At 28.2% G+C, this 20,485-nt stretch overlaps 5 protein-coding genes across 5 annotated transcripts; 3 read left to right on the forward strand and 2 right to left on the reverse strand.

Moving 5' to 3' along the window:
- Positions 1-979: 979 nt before the first annotated feature.
- LOC106787395 (dual oxidase 2-like) lies at positions 980-9,244 on the reverse strand. The gene is made up of 26 exons (XM_014749725.1): positions 9,161-9,244; positions 8,717-9,064; positions 8,455-8,621; positions 8,098-8,344; positions 6,713-6,940; positions 6,506-6,589; positions 6,240-6,331; positions 5,865-6,161; positions 5,614-5,786; positions 5,385-5,506; positions 5,092-5,310; positions 4,881-4,997; positions 4,674-4,813; positions 4,339-4,590; positions 4,107-4,247; positions 3,874-4,049; positions 3,275-3,783; positions 2,907-3,137; positions 2,700-2,793; positions 2,421-2,631; positions 2,202-2,322; positions 1,893-2,122; positions 1,640-1,798; positions 1,410-1,565; positions 1,189-1,317; positions 980-1,108 (listed from the first exon to the last, which is right to left on the reverse strand). The coding sequence occupies exons 1-26, from the start codon at positions 9,174-9,176 to the stop codon at positions 980-982; spliced, it is 4,788 nt and encodes a 1,595-aa protein (XP_014605211.1). The 5' UTR covers positions 9,177-9,244.
- On the forward strand, positions 6,963-8,099 carry LOC106787417 (pyruvate dehydrogenase E1 component subunit beta, mitochondrial-like). Its single transcript, XM_014749762.1, has one exon. It carries the CDS (start codon positions 6,988-6,990, stop codon positions 8,059-8,061), a length of 1,074 nt encoding a protein of 357 aa, XP_014605248.1. The 5' UTR covers positions 6,963-6,987; the 3' UTR covers positions 8,062-8,099.
- Positions 8,915-11,204, forward strand: LOC106787410 (GPI mannosyltransferase 2). Its single transcript, XM_014749750.1, has 2 exons — positions 8,915-9,003; positions 9,444-11,204. Exon 2 carries the CDS (start codon positions 9,609-9,611, stop codon positions 11,106-11,108), a length of 1,500 nt encoding a protein of 499 aa, XP_014605236.1. The 5' UTR covers positions 8,915-9,003; positions 9,444-9,608; the 3' UTR covers positions 11,109-11,204.
- On the reverse strand, positions 11,170-16,335 carry LOC106787403 (probable ATP-dependent RNA helicase DHX34). The gene is made up of 15 exons (XM_014749738.1): positions 15,304-16,335; positions 15,071-15,237; positions 14,754-14,960; positions 14,534-14,666; positions 14,288-14,436; positions 13,972-14,204; positions 13,723-13,909; positions 13,442-13,636; positions 13,167-13,376; positions 12,712-13,080; positions 12,457-12,632; positions 12,154-12,264; positions 11,944-12,065; positions 11,622-11,877; positions 11,170-11,536 (listed from the first exon to the last, which is right to left on the reverse strand). The coding sequence occupies exons 1-15, from the start codon at positions 16,034-16,036 to the stop codon at positions 11,248-11,250; spliced, it is 3,537 nt and encodes a 1,178-aa protein (XP_014605224.1). The 5' UTR covers positions 16,037-16,335; the 3' UTR covers positions 11,170-11,247.
- Positions 16,336-16,367: 32 nt separating this feature from the next.
- Positions 16,368-17,996, forward strand: LOC106787426 (ATP synthase mitochondrial F1 complex assembly factor 1). Its single transcript, XM_014749771.1, has 2 exons — positions 16,368-16,853; positions 17,046-17,996. The coding sequence occupies exons 1-2, from the start codon at positions 16,616-16,618 to the stop codon at positions 17,645-17,647; spliced, it is 840 nt and encodes a 279-aa protein (XP_014605257.1). The 5' UTR covers positions 16,368-16,615; the 3' UTR covers positions 17,648-17,996.
- Positions 17,997-20,485: the final 2,489 nt, after the last annotated feature.

Genomic DNA, 20,485 nt, shown 5'->3' on the forward strand with positions numbered 1-20,485 from the left:
AATATTTCAACCAATATACATATATGTTAAAACAATCTGAAATATAAGAAGAGTGTATTAAAGAATAAAAATAATTGTTAAATAATCAATAGAAATGTCTTTTTTTGTTAAAAAGCTCCGAGGATATGTTCTGTCAACCGTCTTCCTTGAGATGCACCTTGAGACTGGCACTTCCTCATCTGTGAAAATACTTTTATTGAAAGTTGTTTATATGACTTTCCGAACGTTGCGCATGTGTATAAAGGGAATAATACACCTAATTAATAAAATTTAAGATAAGAACTTAGATCAATATTCAAAGTATTTCACATGACAAAATGAATTAATAAGAAAATAATTATATAGATACCAAATTTATTATAAATTTATTATTCGTAATATTATTTTAAAATAGTAATACAGTTTGACGTGTCTATTTTAAATCGTAGGACACAATTTTATATATTATTATATTATACTATCAAAGAATACTGTATTCTTTGAATGTGGTTACGCGAAAAGTGGACTTGTGAGTTTCTATGTACTTCTGTATTCTTTGGTTACCGAACCAAATTTGTCGACAGAGTAGTAAATCAATAGAGTAGTAATCTATTTACCAACTGATATAAGCTCAATTCCTACCATATCGATTTCACATATTAAATCATTCCTACCAATTAATACGTGTAAAGATGGCTGCTGTTATGTGTTATTGTTTTATTGGTGTGATTAAAGTGAGAATATTTGTATATTCAAGTTAATAACATTTAATAATCACAGATTCATGATTACTGGGATTCGTTTACTTCCTCTTTGGTCAGGTAATTTTCATATAATATCAATTATTTTATTTTTAGTGATATAGAATTGAATTTTTCCTACACATTAGATATTAAAATAAGTACTAGATTTTACATCATTTATTGATAAGTTATATTATTTTATATCATATATATATAATATATAATATATAATATATCTAAATATATATTAAAAAGATTTAAAAACTTTTATATTTATGTTGAAACAAAGTGTGATTACATTCTTTTAAATTAAGTGCTTTACAAGCCTTATCGATTGAATGAACAATTGATGGCGAACCACAACTAAATACACCAATTTTATTGACCTAAAACAAACAAAAATTATAGATAAAATTATTATAATAATTTAATATTTAAAAAATTTGTTTATTATATATGTATTTACATTAGGATGTAATTTTTGAATTGATTGAAAAAACTGAGAAAATTTAGGTCTTCCAAAATGTGTGATTGCCATTAAACCAGTAAAAAGAGACTTGTTGTATATTCTTTGAAAGTGACGTTCGCATATATACTGAAAGATATGAAAATTTAAATTAACATATGTCTATAAAAAGTCATTATGCATATTATCTAAAAATTATTAATTTAAAAGATATGTTTTACCAATAAAATGGTACGCAAATCAAATTTTTGATAGAATTGAGTAATAAAAATGTGTGCAGATACAGAATTGTTTATATCAGATTTTTCTAGTTCTCTAAGTATGTCGACCATCCATTCAAATTGTTTTTGCGTTCTTGTTACCCATATAAAGTATACCTAGAAAAATGAACTTTTATTATAATACTGCTATCACAGCGAAAGGATTAAATAAGTATATCAATTATTATTACCTTTCTGCAACCTAAAGGAAAATTGTGATTAAATTTAAAAACTATATCTTTTAATATAGATGCAAAAGGTGTTACGCCTATTCCAGCTCCCACCATTATCGCTACGTGATATTTATTCCAATCTTGATGGGCTTCGCCATACGGCCCATCTATATGAATCTATAACAAAATATCAAATATATATATATATATATATTGCAAAATGAATATTGTTAGATTATATCAATTTCGTAATAAAACATATTATTTTTACCTTTGGTAACGTTTTATTAATGGACATCGAAAACTGTAATCGACTTCTAATATTTTTAGTCCATGGTCCAACTGCTCTGATATGTGTCATTAAGTTATGTTCATGAGGTGCAGAAGAAAGAGTAAATGGATGAAATTCGTTTGTTCCTAATGCTGGACATGCAATTCTTATCCATTGTCCACATTTGTATTGAAAATTTTGAGGTTTTGCAAAAGTTATACATGTTACACCTATATATCATATATTGTACAATAACATTCATAAATATAATTATAATAATAATTATTCATATGGATTTTAATGTCTTACCTGAGGGTAGAATGCCTGCTTTTAATATTGGTATTTCTATCGTTTTCCTTGTCATTGTAAGTATTTTGTTTAGGACAAATAGTATTGCTGGACCCAAAAAGAAATAATGGAAATATGGTTCCTGTTATTAAACATAATAATTATATTAATTATTAAATTAAAAAAAAAGGAACAAACACACACAAGTAATTAATTTTATATTATAAAAATGATAAATACTTGAACTAATCTTCCTGTACCATGTAGAATCATAAGGATATAAAAGACTGGATATAAAGAATGAGTGAAGGAAAAATAACTATAAAGTCTTCTTCTTACAATAGGCAATGAAAAAAAAAAAATTATACCAGTCAGTATAGTCAACAATACACCAGTTATGCCTGTTAATGTTTGAAACATCCAATAATGGAATTTTGGAAGTTCGTCGGTTCTAAATAAAGACAATTATTTTTATATGATCATTTTTTATCATACGTTATATAGAAATAAAATACGTACGAATGAAAGTAATTAGGGAACAAACATGTCAGATCATCGGCTGTTTGTGTTGAGATATGATAGAAATTGAAACCGTGTCCAATGACGTGTAATACTACATTATAACATATATTACTGAACTAAATTAGCAGAAGTTAAAATATATTTTATGAACAATATATATAAACTTTTTATCAATGAAAGAAAAATATATAATAAAATTCATACCGGTAAATATAAGAGCCCAATATGCGATATATTTATGCATGTCGATCATAGAATCAAAAGGAATATAATATTGTAAAATTGTATCTCTTAGTAAAGTGTTGATGTTGTGACATGTCATAATCAAAAGTGATGAATATGCAAACATCATAGCCGATGCTGCCCCTCTTGTAAGTGCTAAACCATATCCTAAAATTTGTCTCAAACCTGTATGTTCTCGTTCTATTGAATAATCTGTAAATGATTTTGAACGATTTTAATTTAAAAGTGATTTTTATTTTTAATTAATTTTAAGTGTTTCTCATGTTTGGGATATAGAACGTATTACATATTGTTATAAGAAAAAATATGAAAATAATGAAGATACTTACGGTATGCGCGTTCTATAAATATTAAAAGTAAGATCTCAGTGTACAGAGACATCCAAAATATTTGTAATCGTTTATTGGCAAGATATTTCATTATTGGATACCAATAAATATCTGTATATTCGTTGGTATCATCTACGATCTTTTGATTATCGATTGTTTCCTTCTCCCTTTTCCAATCCATATTTTTTTTTGTAATTTTACCCTCAACTCTTGATTCCAAGTCATCCAGATCCATATACAAGCTATCCACTGTTTTTTGTACTTCTCCTACAAACGATGATTTGACAGTTCCAATTCCTGCATGTAACTTCCTTGTTTTTCCATCAGAATTAACGTTAAATTCTAATTCGATATAGTTAAGTTTATCATTAAATTCTCTAAGTAGATATTTAAAATCTATTAAATTAATAGTCTCTTTAGAAGCCATATTAACTTGGTTCATCATTGAATGAAGAAGATTTTCTAATTCATCATTTGTTACATCAGTATTGACAGTTTCTAAAAAGGATCTAACAACAAAAACACATTATCAAGAGTTTATTTGGATTCACGTATGCATGCAAAGTAGAGAGAAAGTAAAAATAGCATCAAACCATTACTTTAACATCATCATAAAATCTTTTTTTGTAAGTCTTCCTGTACCATTTATATCATACATATCAAACATAAATTTCATCTTTTCTTCTGCACTACCTTTGAGGAATATTACCAACATATCAACAAATTCACGGAACGATATAAAACCATTTTTATCTTTATCGACCAAATTAAATATCTAAAAAAATCAAATTGTTATTACGATGCATAATAATTAAATTTTATGATTTATTACCTTTTTAACAAATTCTGCATCCGGTCGCATACTTAATGATTCTGCAAATTCGGAAATAGTCAATTCCGTATAAATCACTTCTTTTGCAATATTTGAACCTATTTGCAATATTTCATCTTCAGTATGCACTATATGAAATGCCTGCAATGTTGTAAATATTAAAAAATGTTACAAAAGAAAATCAAGAATTTCATGTAATAAAATTTAATTTTAATTCGTTATAGAATTATACCTGTGCAAAGACAACACGAAAAAATTTTTCTAATTTATCTTGACGATCTTTCTTCGTAGTAGCTTTCTTCAACATTTCCGCGCTATTAATATTTGTAATTTTTTTCAAAGATTTTATAAAAATATCAGAAATAAATTTTTCAAATGTTTTGAGAAATGAAGTTTTTGAATGGAATGAATCAAATTTGAGTACTAAATCATAATTGTGTTGAACTTGAATCATAATATGATTGCTGTCAGATGGAACATATATCTAAAAATAAGATCAATCTTTTCTATATATCCGAGATAAAAAATATATTTTTAATAAAAAGATTTAATATTAATCATAAGTACTTTTACTACGTTGTCATGCGTAAAATCAATGACCCTCGTTATCTTTCCAACAACATTTTGTAATTCAAGTAGCTTTTTTTCTCTATCGAAAATAACAAATACAAGTTTTGTTTCCAATCTTCGGCCCTGCCATTCGGTAGCTGTGAAAATACGATTATTAACATAAAATAATATTATGAGAAAATAGTTATTTAATAAATATCTTACCTGTACATATCGGCCTTTTACTTTCTCTCACAAGAAGTGTTATACGGCATTTGGATTGATAATTTATTTGTTTCTTTTGTTTAAAATGTAACTTGTAAAGAAGAAATATAACTATTCCTATATGGGAAATTATTATTTTAGTCATATAAGGATATATGGAATATAATATTAATTATTTTTATAATAATATAATAATTTTCATAATATATACCGAAAAAAATTCCAGTTAATCCTGTAAATGTAAGTACAAAAGATATTTCGCTATTGTTAAAGTAATCATAGGTTTTTAAATTAGTACATTTTTCGACGTTTGTTACATTAACCGATGGAGCACAATAACATTTGTTTTCGTTAATGTTATTTTGTTTCTTTATCAAGTTACAACAATCATTTCTCAATACACCTTTACAGATTTTGCTTATATAATTATCTGAAAAAAAATAACGTATTTTACAAAAAGTTATATTTTGATATCTATATAGTATAGGCGAATGTTTTACGTACCATCGGCAGGAATTAAAAAAGGATTTTGTGGAATATCATCGTACTCCATATCGGTTACAGATATCAACATATCATAGAATGATAACTTTTCTAATCTATGTATTTCACTTTGTGTAAATAAACTAAACAGTAGAATATATTACATCTGTATAATTAATTAATTATTTTTTTCCAAAATACATAGATTTAAAGAATTGTTGTAATGTAGTGTAAAAAGTATTGTACGTACCCATTTTTTTTATTCTTATACCAAAATCTATCTCCTGCGCGTATACGCACAAATTGATCGGTGATAATTTTTTGAAATAATTCTCCGGGATTATCACGAGTTTCTAATATTCCACCGACCCAAACGTCAATATTATCGACAGAGTTATTGTATAATTTAAATAATTTGGTAATCTAATATCCGGACAACATACGAAAGATTATTTAGTAACATATAGAAGAAAATAGAGATTTACAAATTTTTTATCGTACCTGTGGGTTAATCTTATGTAATGTCAAAGTTTTAAAATCTTCAATGTTTTTAATTTTAGTTAAATTATATTCAACCCGTGCAGTATTATAATCAGGTAATCCATGATCTCTGCCTCTTTGTATATTGAGGGCCATTAAATCTCTTCTTGAAAATTCAAGTGGTCCAAATAAATGACCGCGTAAATCTTCTATTATTTTATGATCTTCTTTTTCACTTAATTGCACAGCCATACCCATTATTAACTGATCGATATTGAGACGAATATTTAATTTTGATTCATTTTGGAACAAAGAATTCTAGAAAATAACTTTTAATAAAATAAGAAATTGGTATATAACAAATTGATAACAAATTGATTTTTTATAGAGCAATACCTTTGGCATCCAATAATTGTTACATGTTCTAATAGCTCGTGCATTAAGTTCTAACTTACATTCATGTCTTGCATAATTTCGTAAATAAACACCTGTTTTGATGCGAATGTGTGATTAATGCAATTTATATGTTTAAATACACATATATAAATACATTCATAAAATTAAATATCACAACTTGTGTTTTTAAATAGAATTTCAATTATTTCTTTTTAAGTAGGCCATGAATTAAATTCATTATTTCGTGTATAATTTTTTGAACCTACCAGCTGGTACTAAAGTGTGGCCATAACGAAAGGCAGCAGCTTGAAAAAACTGATCTATTTGTGGATCGATATTAGGATCATAGCCTATAATAAATATATAACATTTGATAAAGCTCTTTTTAATTTTAAATATATAAGATAATCGTTTTGTGTAACATATCATTCAGATTTTGTTTTAATAGTGATCATTGGTATTTTTATTCTTACGTTCGTATGGTGGTAATTTCTTTCCTAGCCACTCTTTTATCCATTCATTGGTAATTATATGCTGTTGCGTCGCAATTACCCATTTACGAGCTTCATTGTAAATTTTTTCACTCGTCCAATTTTTATGTTGACTCTTTATGAATCTCGCAATATAGTTGTGCCATCTGAACCAAATTATTCCAAATGTCAAAAGAAACGGATTTTCATTCCCCCTTGGATTTCCTAATTCTAAAACAAAGATTAATGCACACAAATTATTAAATATTTCCTTAAAAATGTTAACCATTTATTTCTTGAGACGATCACTATTATCAATATCTCATTTCGTACAAAAAAGATCTCTTAGATCCATTACCAAAATGACTGTAAGAGACGCATTGAATTTGGCTCTTGACGAAGAATTAGAACGAGATGAAAAAGTATTTATTATGGGAGAAGAAGTTGCAGAATTTGATGGAGCATATAAAATAACACGAGGACTTTGGAAAAAGTATGGAGATAAAAGATTAATTGATACACCAATAACCGAGGCAGGTTTCTGTGGTATAACCATTGGAGCTGCATTAGCTGGATTAAAACCAATTTGTGAATTTATGACATTTAATTTTTCTATGCAAGCCATGGATCGAATAATAAATGCAGCTGCTAAAAGTTGTTATATGAGTGCAGGAAGATATCCTGTATCTATAGTATTTCGTGGTCCAAATGGTAATGCTAAAGGATTAGCGGCTCAGCATTCACAATGTTTTGGAGCTTGGTATATGAGTGTTCCTGGCTTAAAAGTTATGTCTCCTACAAGTTGCGAAGATTATAGAGGTAGTTTGAAAGCTGCTGTAAGGGATCCAGATCCTGTCTTAATTTTGGAAAGTGAAATTCTTTATAATTTTGAATTTCCTCTATCGGATCAAGCTATGGACAAAGATTTTGTTATACCAATAGGTAAAGCAAAAATAGAAAAATCTGGAAAGCATATTACGTTAATTACTCATGGTCAAGCGACAGTATATACTATGCAAGCAGCCGATATTTTAGCAGGACAGGGAATTGAGGCTGAAGTTATTAATCTACGCTCTCTTAGACCTCTTGATTGGGAAATGATTTTTAAATCTATCAGTAAAACACATAGAGTAATGACAGTCGAATTAGGTTGGCCTAGGTGCGGAGTAGGTTCTGAAATAGTTGCGACTATTATGGAAAATCCTATTTTCTTTGAACTGGATGCACCAGCAATTCGTTGTACTGGAATAGACGTTCCGATGCCTTATTCAGAACCAATTGAATACGAATGTACCCCAAAAGATCATCATATTGCTAAATTTGCTAAGAAAGTTTGTGGATTAAAAATTTGAATATTTTCATCATCGTGCAAGTAAAATTATACTTACTGAAGTATCTATTAACATTCTCCGTATAATGTCGGGAAACGTATTTATCATGTCTGATCGGAGGTGGTGGATTTGCCATTGGTAATCTAATTGTGTTTATTTCTGGATACTGATACGAATCTTTAGAGGTTGCAAGTAAACCATTTGTATCAATAGTTCCATTAGCATATGTCCTTAATATATTTGACCATGCTTTAGTAGTACCATAAATTAATCCTCCATCTATATATGGTGTTATTTCATTTAACTACAGAATAACAAAATTTTATATAAATAAAATAACAATTCAACAAATTATTTATCAAGTGTTATTATTATTTTGTTTTTTTTTTTAATAAAAGTTTAAAATAACTGAACCTGTTGCCGTGGATTATTTGGAGAAGTACCTGTAGATTGGTCATAACGTGTACGCAGTACAGGCATTTGCTTAATTTTACCTTCAGGTTTTGTCATTTCTATGTTAATATATTCAGGAGGACATGCTGGTCTTTGGGCATCCAATATTTCTTCCACAACTTGTTGACCTACATAATATGTTAATCAGTTATCCTATTCATATTTATATTTAATTTAATAATCATCACTATTCACATGATTGTTAAAAGATTTATTCACATACCAAAAAATACTTGCAATACATTTCTTTTTCTTACAGATTCAGATCCAATTTCTCCACTTAATAATTCTCTACTTATATCCAATGGATTTGGTCTACTTTTCAAATTAGGTTTATATACTCCATCTTTATAAGCTGCAGGCAATCTTCTTAAAAGTTGTGTGTCGACTGCGCCAACTTCTGGTCGACCAATATTATTGTACCATCCATCATATCCAGGATATTCAATTGAACCTGGGTCACGGTACTTGAACGGGTGTTTAATATGTTCATCTGGCTCCCAATATCCAGTAAGTAGCCATTGAATTAAATTTTCTTTATTTTTACTCAAGTCAGGTTTGTCAAAAGGAGCTGATAACAAGTATATAATTAAAGTAACAAAAAACATATATACAAATTCTTTATATGCGTATTACATTTAAATTATAATGAATTATTTCTACTTACTTATTGGTTTTTTCATAGGCGTTGTCAAAACAGGAGTTTCAGTTACAGTTACAGTTTCTTCATTATTTAAATTTAATTGAACAGTTAAAACGGGCAAATATAATAGTAAAAAAATCATTTTTTTTAATATACTTTAATAGAATATTTTAACTAATTTGTTAAATCTTATTTATTTGTGTTTGTTATAGTTTTATAATATTTTAATGAAATTAACTAGAGGATAATAAAAACGACTACTAAAAGGAATGATTTACTTATACAATGCAATTTTGAATTCTTTTAGAATATGATAAAGGAAAGCAGGAAAACCACAAGATATGAATCATCGAAGTTTTTTAACGTAGAATTTAAGTATTTTTATGATCATTCAATTTGAATATAATATAAATTAGAGAAGAAAGAAGTACAACTTGTTAAATATTATACGAGCATTACAGATAATTGAAAAATGCACGCAGCGAAGAAGAAGATTCTATGCTTTGCTATAATTTCACGGACGTCACTACTAATTTTACAATTCCTTTTTAATATTATATTTCCCGATCACAATGCAGATGCTTTTAAAAGTCCTCCTGATATTCACGAACATGTTTCTAATTATGACATTACAATTAGGTTTTTATTCGACGGTTTAATAAAATGGGATGCAGAATATTTCATACACATAGCAAAGTATGGATATACTTATGAAAACATGCTTGCTTTTTATCCATTATATCCTGGAATTATTCGAATTACTGCGATAATAATAAGAAAGATATTTTTTATATTTAACGTTCACAGTTCTTTGATCCTTGCAGCTATACTAATTAATTATTTATGTTTCATTAAATCGGTATCTATTTTTTTTGACCTCAGTAAATTAGTATTAAAAAATACTAATATAGCATATAAAGCAGCGATATTATATTGCATAAACCCGGCCAGTATATTTTTTTCTGCCGCATATACCGAAACTATTTTTGCATATTTCACTTTTTATACCATGCTAGAAAGTATACAAAATAATATATTTACAGTTGTTCCCTTAGGATTATCTACTCTTGTAAGATCGAATGGCATTGTAAATGTCGGTTTTTTAATATATTTTAGATTTAGAAGTATATTTAATACGTTGACGTTAGAAATCAGTTCGAAAAAAGATCATATTTCCATTATAAAATTATGTAATTTAATTGTAAAGAAAAGATTCATACTAATTATAAGTATGTTTCAATTGTTGATAATAGTCATTTTATCTTTCATTCCATTCATTGTCTTACAAATATATAATTATACGACATTTTGTAAAAGCGAATTAAATATGCCGATATTACCAACTCATATTGTAGATTATGCTACAAAAAATAATTTAATATTGCAATACAATAGTACTTCTTCTACATGGTGCCATGCACAAATACCCATGGCTTACTCATACGTACAAGAAAAATACTGGAATATTGGTTTTTTAAATTATTACAAATTAAAGCAGATTCCTAATTTTATTTTAGCTTTACCGATATTATACATTATGATCAAATGTATCATAGAATTTTATTCGGAACATAAAATGCAATTCTTTTCCTTAGGACTTGTAAATATAAAGTATGAAAAAAATAAAATAGAAAAAAAATATCCAGCGGAGATGTTTGTATTCGTAATACATGGAATATTTTTAACAATATTTTGTATTTGTTTTGTACATATTCAAGTAAGCACACGTTTATTATGTTCTGCTAGTCCTCTTGTTTATTGGTATTGTGCATTATCTTTATCTCGTGTACTAAAGTTCGATAGTGCAAGTGATTCGATATCCAAACGTGAACAAAATTTACTTTTTAATTCGAAAATATTATTTTTATTTAAACAAAACTATACCATAAGAGATAAACTTATATTATTATATTTTTTAGGATATACAATCATAGGATGTTTTATGTTCGTAAATTTCTTACCATGGACATGATTTACATTTTATTTGAAATCTTTGTATATTATTTATATATAGAAAAATGTACAAATATATATAATTATATATCTATATTTTTTGTTTTTTCTGCAGAAACAAAATTGAAAATCAATTTATTAACAATATAACATGCTATTCACGGCATGTTTGCTTTTATATGTTGTCTCTTATGCTTCAATATTTCGATAGGCGTGAGATGTAAAGCTTTTGAACATTCAGGACAATTGTAAGTCTGACTGTTGGGTTTTACCTTTACGTGTTCTATTTTATTAGTAGTTTCTTTCACCGATGATTGCATACAAGTACTTTGATGTTGAAGTTTTTCAATACTAGTGAAAATAGTTTCTAGATTGCATCGTTGACAAGTCCAGGTAGTTTCACACATATCAACAGCTATTTTGTCACTCCAATCAGTTTCCTTTATACTATATTACCAAATTAAAAATATTATTAAATTATATTACAACTGATCAATGTGTGTGCACAAATTTTGTACCAATATTTTCATACCAATTATATGTAATATTCTCAGTCAAGTGCACTCCTCCTTTTATTGAATTAAATACGGGCTTGAAATCAAGTTTAAAAGGGTTAGGATCAATATGTACAGCATTTTCGTCATTCCCAACGTATATTATCTTTAAATCAGCAGGTAAAAGACGCTTTATAACGTATGGAACTGTTGTATGCATATAGTCAATTAATTCTTGAGTAAGTTCATATTCTATATCACTAATGTTAGACATATTGTTTGCAGTCCCTGATTCTAAAAAATAACGGATCAATTAGTATTCTTTTTCAAATTCTTTTCAGCTTTATTTTTTTATTATACCTTTCAATCTTTCATTTAAAAGAAATTCCCACTTGTGACGTAGCCCAGTAGATTTCATCAATAATGTTTGTCCGGTATCAGGCACAGGAAATTCTAATAGCAGCCATGCATCGCACACTATCCTAAAATTTCAAATAAATATATTTATACGTTTGTAACAGATTTATCAATGGATCGATGCAATCTAGCAATAATTTTGTATGGACTTACATTGAAAAAGTAGCATTAGTATCAATTTCTTGCGCGAACAATAACAATGTTTGTGCAGCAGGCATTCTAAGTGTGTTTACCAAATAAGGTTTTGTAGTTTCTAGTAGAGATCTGTGTGTTATATATAATATATAATATTTAATAAATAATTAGATAAAAATAAAAATACAATAGGTGATTGGTTAACAAACAAAATCCATTTAAAGATAATGTTTGTTACTCGAATTTTTTTTCATTAACCAATCACCCACTGTATAATTAATATCATTTATATTTATATTGTTTAATAGAAAAAATACTTACAAATATGTTAATAATTGATGCTTAGAACTAACAGGAGTTTTGCTTTTAAAATTCGGTATCGATATTATATCATGTTCCTCAAGTTGCAGAACTTGTGGATAATTACCAAAGAAACTCATTGGATGTAATGCAACATATGGTTTAGTTTTTGTATGAAACAGCTGCTCGCTTGTAGACTGAAACATTTTAATATAAATGGCAATAATAATATAAATAGATAAGTTACATTAATTTACAAAAAGTAATATTTTTTACCTTGCAATAATTGAATTCATCAGCACATGCGAATTGTGGATACAAACCACTACAAAGTATTAATTTTAACATCATTAAATCTTTATAACTACACGCAGTAGCCGCAGTTAAAAGATTTTGAACTTGATTTGCATCATTTTTCATCCGAAATTCAACATCTTTTATGTCTATTTCATCATCGTTATTATCATTATCTTCTAGTTGTATATCAAATGTGTCTACTTTTAATTGTTTACGTTTCCTAGGCGCACTTTGTTTATAGGTTTGTTTAAGTGATTTTAAAAGTTTTAATTCACCATGTCGTATTGCTCGTTCGGCACTGGTCATAGAAGAATTTGGTTCAGCTAAACTTTTTAATAGACCGCAATCCTGTATATCGCAATAAACGATTTCATCAATTAATTTTTGAGATATGAAATGTACCAGTCAAATATTGATGGATTATTTAAACTAACTTGAAGTAATTCTTTAAATTGCGTTCGTAATTTGATCATTTCATAAAATCTTTGTTCCTCTAAGCCTCTTCTTTTACACCATTTTCTACTGTTATTTCCACTTCCTCTAGATTCGTGTGTACTTTGTTGTTTAACTTCCAACCATTCTCTAAATGCATTTAATAACGTTATAGGATCACCATGGTCAGATTCTAACTTTTTCCTAGACGTCTTTAACAATTTTTAAGTATAATTAAAAACAACTATAATAATTATAAATAATTTAACATTCTTACCTCACATTCTATATCTTTATAGGCTCTATTGGTAAAAGGAGTTTGTATGCTTAAAGCAGCGGCAAGCGATAATACTGGTTCAACTTGATGAAAAATAGAACCCATTAATAACATCTTTCCTATTCTAATATCAACTGGGAGACGTGATAATGTTTGACCAATAGATGTTAATTTTTCATCATTCGTTAATGCTCTCTAAAATGAAAAAGGAGATAGCTAATTCATATAATAGATAAACGTTGATTCAAATTTATAATCGGCTAAAAGTATGGATTATTTACGTGTTCTTTTAACGATAATATTGAATTTTCTACGCTTTCCGATGGCGGAGGTTCTATGAATGGAAATTTTCTTGCATCTGGTAATCCCATAGCAATCATTTGTAACAGTAAAGAGTCTAAAGGAACACGTTGGATCTCAGGTGTTGTATATTCTTCAAGAGCCGTGTATTCTTCTTCGGAATAAAGTCTGTAGATAATTGTTATTACAATATTTTTGTTAGTATACACCGTTTAGAAATGTTAACATACCTGTAACATACACCAGGTCCAGTTCTACCAGCACGACCTTTCCTCTGTTCTGCACTAGCCTTACTGATCCAGAATTCCTTAAGACGTTCCATTTTACACAAAGGATCATAACTCATCTCTTTGACTTTACCGCTGTCGACTACAAATCTAATTCCATCTATGGTAATAGAAGTTTCAGCAATATTTGTAGATACAATACATTTTCTCACTCCATCTGGAGCATAGTCGAATACCTGAAAAATATATATTTCATTTCTGAGATACTTTCGATAATTAATATTATAAAATTTGTTTAAAATTTTATCTCATTTTATACTTTATCTTGATCAGCAATAGAGAGTGAGCTATGTAATGGTAAAACAATCCAATTATTTTTTTTCACGCTATATTCCTTGGCAGCATCTACGACTGCAGTAATTTCTTTCATTCCGCTCAAAAATATTAATAAATCACCTTTTTCATCGGCTGAAAATAAATGAAATCATTATTAATAATAATAATTTTTGTACAAAAAATTTTTGTAAAAATTGTAATATTATTTTTAGATAAAATATATCTTTACCTGGATATTTATGATCAATCATTTGCATTATTTGTACATAGGGACTGGGATTAAATCTATTATTCTTATATTTAATATCTTCTATTGTAATAGGTCGGAACAATAATTGAATGGGATATAATCTTCCAGGAACCTAAATATCCCAATGAATAATTTGAATGAACGATAAGTATGCGTTACTATTGTTTTATGTTACAAATATATATTTATATTGTTTAACCTGTATCACTTTAGCATTCTCCTTGGAAAAATAATCGCTAAACAATTGTATGTTGATGGTAGCAGACATCAGTATCAATTTTATATTAGATTCTTGATGTATAATACATTTCATGACGCCTAATAGGAAGTCACCATGTAAATTGCGTTCATGTACTTCATCCAATACAACAATGTCGTATGGTAATAATCCAGATTCACCAGATACCTACAGAGTTAGTAAATCTCTAATTTGTATATATGAAAAAATGATTAATACGTTATTATACGTTATAGTATATTATAATACATTATCATTCCGATCAGAATAATTTGTACCTGTCTTAAAAGTAAACCCTCTGTAATAAAAGTTATTTTAGTTTCTTGCGTTTTTTGTTTTTCAAAGCGAATCTGATAACCAACTTCATTATGATTTTCAGTCAATGTTTCAAAAGCAACACGCTTTGCCAAAGATATACACCCTATTCTTCTAGGTTGTGTACAAACTAAAAATGAATATATTGATTATTCTGTGCAATGTTTAATAAAAAAATGTAAATAAAATATCTTACCAATTTTGTTGAAACCAGCAGAATATAAATATTGTGGAACTTGCGTTGACTTTCCGCAACCAGTATCACCAGCAATAATAACAACTCTTTCTTTTTTAATTGTTTCAATAATTTCATTCTTATACTGAGCAACCGGTAGATTGGCCTGCGTTTCTCGAAGTTTCTTTAATTTAGTAAATTTTTCTTTTTGTTTAAAATCTAAATATAAATTAATGATATATTTAAATTTTAATAATTGTTCTTTAGTCAATGCTTTAGTTTCAGGAACTCTGGCAAACAATTCTCCAAAAGTTAAATTTAATTTAAAATTTATACAGTGTGCTTTGTGATATACTTTTGGTACCCCAAGCGTATTCAAATCATAGACCGGTCCTGCATCATTCGCATTACTCATTCTTTTTTCTATCATTTCATATTTATGAACAAATTTCCAAAAGTCATTTGTATCAGAAATTAAGTTAGCATTTGCTGTAAATACTTTATTCAATTCGTTTGTGTATTTGCTAAAAGAAAAATGTTTATGATCGTGTTGGGACTTATATTGGTCATTAGTTAAATCCATTTGTTTATATTCATCATTATTTTTATATCCTTGCGAGGTCGAATGACCAAACGAGCTGTGCTTGTGTTTTTTACTTTCAACATTATTGTCATCTCTTTCGTGATATCTTTTTTTTTTTATATTATAGTCCGAATCATTTTTAACGCGATTAGAGTGATGACTAGACGACATGATTTTTTAATAAATAGATTTTAAATTGAAATAATTATTAAAATGCATATTTTCAAATGGTATACAAACTGTGATACTTTTATAGTTCTTTTTTTTCACATATATATCTTGATTCACATAAATTTTTGCAAAAGTATATACAGATTACAGAAGTATTGATAACATCGAGTATACAATTAATGACGTACGAATTTTAAGATTGATTATATATTCAAGTAAATAAAAATGATATAAAAGTCACTTTAAAACTATCCACCATTTTTTTTCGAACACGTGTGACTTCAGCGACGCGCGTGAATGAAATGTGAACGACAGTGGTCCTCATAACGCATAACAGTGTCAGTCGGTACATAAGCTTGTGTAGGTTATAAACCTTTACGTGTAAAATAATTTACGAATTTATGCACGCGAGAAATATAAATTAATTTAATTAAGACAAGTAAATTAATTAATACGCTTCGCTCGTCTAATTAATATGCGCTTATTTTTCCGATCGTTCGCGTTGTCTACATAAACACGTGGCCTAATATATTTAAAAATAGTTTGAATAAGAAAAAAATAGTTTAACATTTGTTGATTATGAGCTTATGGTTTTCATCAATATTTCGTTATTCTCGATTTATTACAGCAAATAAAGTAGCATTATCCTTTACATTCATGGCATCTCGAACTAAGACAGATCGAGTTTTAGAAAACTTGAAAAGTAATCCTTACTTTGATAAGTATGCGAAGAAAATAGCAAAACTTCAAATGATAAATCCAGAATTATTAGAAGAACGTATCGGAGAACAAGAGAAAAAAATACAAAAGAAAAAAGGTAACGTATCTACTTTCATGTAGTTTTAATTATTTCTATTTTTGTTATCGCAAATAGTGTTCGTTGAGATATGACAAAATAATTTTAATTCATCACACAGACATTCTGGTTTAAGCATGTTACCACCTATCTATTATTTTAATGGATTAATTTATTTCACATGTAGGTCTTTTGTATCTTTCTGTATTGTAGAAACACAAGAACAAGAGCGTAATTTATATCAAGCTAAAGCCAAAACAGAAGTGTTACAACCATCACCTATCAAAGAAGCATGTCTCAGTGATATTATGAACATAGAGATGATAAAGGGAAAAACTAAAGAAGAAATTGGTGAAATTTGGATGGAGTATCATAAGCAGAAAGATTATATTTGTGCGATAATAGAATCGGAGCAATATGAAAAGATACTTGGTTATGGAAGTAAATATCCTTTATTTCTCTTACCATTACCAAGGAAACAGGGCTACGAATTTTTCTTAAGTCAATTCCAAGGGAATAAAGTTTACATGACGTCCCTGTTATGGTATCAGACTCACAAGGAGAATGCACCAGAGTGTTTAACCCTAACGCATTATACAGAATTCAAGGATAGCATGGGAATAGTATTGATGCGTGGTGAATTCGATTTAAATTTCTTAAATTGTCAAGAGGCACAGTGTTTAACCAATGAACTACAGTTATATTACATTGGTAAAAATTCACAGAGGCTGGAATTATTGGAAACGTTTAATAATAATCCTAATAATTTCAAGTACAACGATCTTATAAATCAGTTGGAAAAAATATCTTTTTAAACGTTTTTGTACATAGTTGGTGTTTTACACAAGAGTAGTCATGTTTTATGTATATTTTTATTAGAGCAAGTATAAAAGATATATTAAATATTGTTCAAGAAGTTAAGTTAATATAAAATAATGATGTTTTCATTATTAACACATTGGAGACCTGTAGTAACAGATAAGTCTGATATCTTGTAAATTCTTGATTTCTTTAACACATTTCGTCGAATTAAGAAAAAAATTCATAGGGATCATCGCAAAGGTTTGTATTGTATTTTTAATTATTTTTTTTGTTTTATTAATCATACAATTATCAAGCAAGACCGATAAATGTCCAAATAAACAATAGAAATCTTGGACGTAACATGTTCTTTATATTTCTTTTGCACTTTTTCCTGGTTTAACGATTGTAACTAAATTTTTGTTCTTCTTTCGATATTACTTTTTCAATTTTAATTTTGAATTCACTAATATTTCTTGAAAGAGTAGTAATTGTTATTGGAAATAAAGTCATTAAACAATGAGAAATTCTTTAATTGTTTCTTTTTAAGATTTTAAAATAAATAAATAAAAAAAAGAAATTTTTAAAATTAAAGATTTTAGATTTAAAGATATTAAAAGAATATAATAAAAAAGAAATATACATGCTATGCTAGATGAACCAAGAAGAACAATTGAAAATAATAATATGTCATACGTTATACTATCGTTGTATCATTAAGAATTCAATAGCGATTTATGACGGACATTACGTCGAATTTCGCTTATTAAAAGGATTATTTATTTTAATCTACTGAATGAAGCACTAATTTTGAGTTATCGTTCCCGCTTGAAATAGAAAGAGTGAGTGAGTGAGTGAGTGAGTGAACGAATGAGAATGAGAATGAGAATGAGAGAGAGAGAGAGAGAAAGATTATTAAATTATATCAATTATATCTATTATATATATATATACATTTTATATACGTACATTATCTCAATTAATACACAATGGAGATGAAAGCAGATTAAAAATATAAAAAAAGAGAGAGATGTAAAAACGTGATATCTCGTTATGGGGAATAAAATTGCTTTCGCGTTGCGTCAATTTTTTTTTTTTATTCTGCAATTTGAGGTGAAAACAAAAAAGGAAAAAAACACACAATGTACTTACGTAGAGAGACAAGTGAGCAAAAAAAAAAAAAAGAGGAGGGAAAATAAATACGAGAGCGAGCGTTTCGAAGGATAATTTGTTCGTACGAGGAAGAGCGTATACGCGCGCGTGGTCTGTGGCAATACAAAAAAAAAAGAAAAAAAAAAGAAAAAGAAGAAAAAAAACGGGTAGAAAAAGAAGAAGAAGAAAAAAAAAAATGTATTTAATCGCGTTATAGTTAGGGAAGGAGTAACAAAATGTTCGAAGTTTACAGGGGATCGTTAAGCGCGTTATACGCATCGTTTGTAGTACATCCCCGTCAAATATCGTTATTGTAGGTGGAAAAAAAATACGATGGTAGTGGAAGAAAAATATGATGTATATATATGATATAGATGCAAACATAAGAAAAATTCTTATGTTTATTTATAATAAGTATTGTTTTTTGTGAGAGTACAATAAAAAAAATAAATATTTTATTCATGTCAATGTAAATACAACAAAGTATTGCAAGACAGTGGTAGTGTCTTTATTATACTGCTAGCTGTGTTTTCTAAAAATTTTTGTAAAAATTTACTTTTTACTGATGCATTATATATATATATATTTTTCTTTTTTCCTATGCAACGAGAAGAAAATGTCTCGTATTACGTTTAATATGGATGATAATAATGATGATGATGATGGTTCGTTCGGTTGTTTTCGGTTGGACTCGGCTCGATAGAGGGTAGACAAGCAGGTGGTTTGTTGTTTGTAAGTACGCCATGCCGGTACCGTATATTCGTTTGTCTCTTTTTATGGGATATCTTTAAGGAGTAGTAATACTAGTACTAATATTACTCGATTATTTCTCACTTATGACACTTCGCAAAGTTGTAAAAAGAAGTCTTTGAATGTTTATTTGGTTCGCGTTGCTATATTTAATGATCTAATAATAGATACTCTTAAGAACGTCGTTCTTAACAGGTCGAAAGAATACGACGTGACACGTTTAAAAAAGATTGTGCCAGGTACATCTATGTATAGCTGTATACTACATGTGTTTAGAGGTGTAAGTAAATACACGAGTTAGGTGATGTATTTTTAGGAACTTTCTTAGAGAAACAGAGAGAGGGATGAGAGAATAAAACGAGGGAGGACGAGTGAAGGGGAAGACGTTATCTGAACGGCTAGTAGCGCGAGACCACAGTGGCTAACATTGATTTTCACGGAGGTTGGGGTTCTCGAAGGCCACAGCTAGAATGGAAGCTGCGGCCTTCGATTCTCTCTCCATTCACTACCCCTTGCTATTTTCATTCTTACCCTTTGAGCCACCCGGTTATATTATTTCTTTTATCTCTATCTTCTATCTGAAGTTGTAAGAAAAAAAAAAGCTTCTTAATTGGTTAGTTTGATTAATACTAAACTTATCAGTTTATTTATACACATCTTTACATCCTAGTTGTTCAACATTATCGTGGTTTTTTATTCAAGTTATAGTTATTACTATCGAATGCTGATATAATTTGGTTCGAATAATAAATTAAATAAATTTTAAGATATATATATATATATATAATTAGAATAGAAAATTGATATATCATTTGATTCGTCATAATGATATGGTTTAGTGTTAATAATAGAAATAAAAAAAAGAGTAGAAGTAGAAGGAGGTGGAGGAGGAGGAGGAGGAGGAGGAGGAAGAGAAGGAGAAGTAGAAGGAAAAGGAGAAGGAAGAGGAG

This window comes from Polistes canadensis, unplaced genomic scaffold (genome assembly GCF_001313835.1).
Source record: "Polistes canadensis isolate GaletaPanama2010 unplaced genomic scaffold, ASM131383v1 scaffold_4, whole genome shotgun sequence".
In the NCBI taxonomy this organism is placed as follows: domain Eukaryota; kingdom Metazoa; phylum Arthropoda; class Insecta; order Hymenoptera; family Vespidae; genus Polistes; species Polistes canadensis.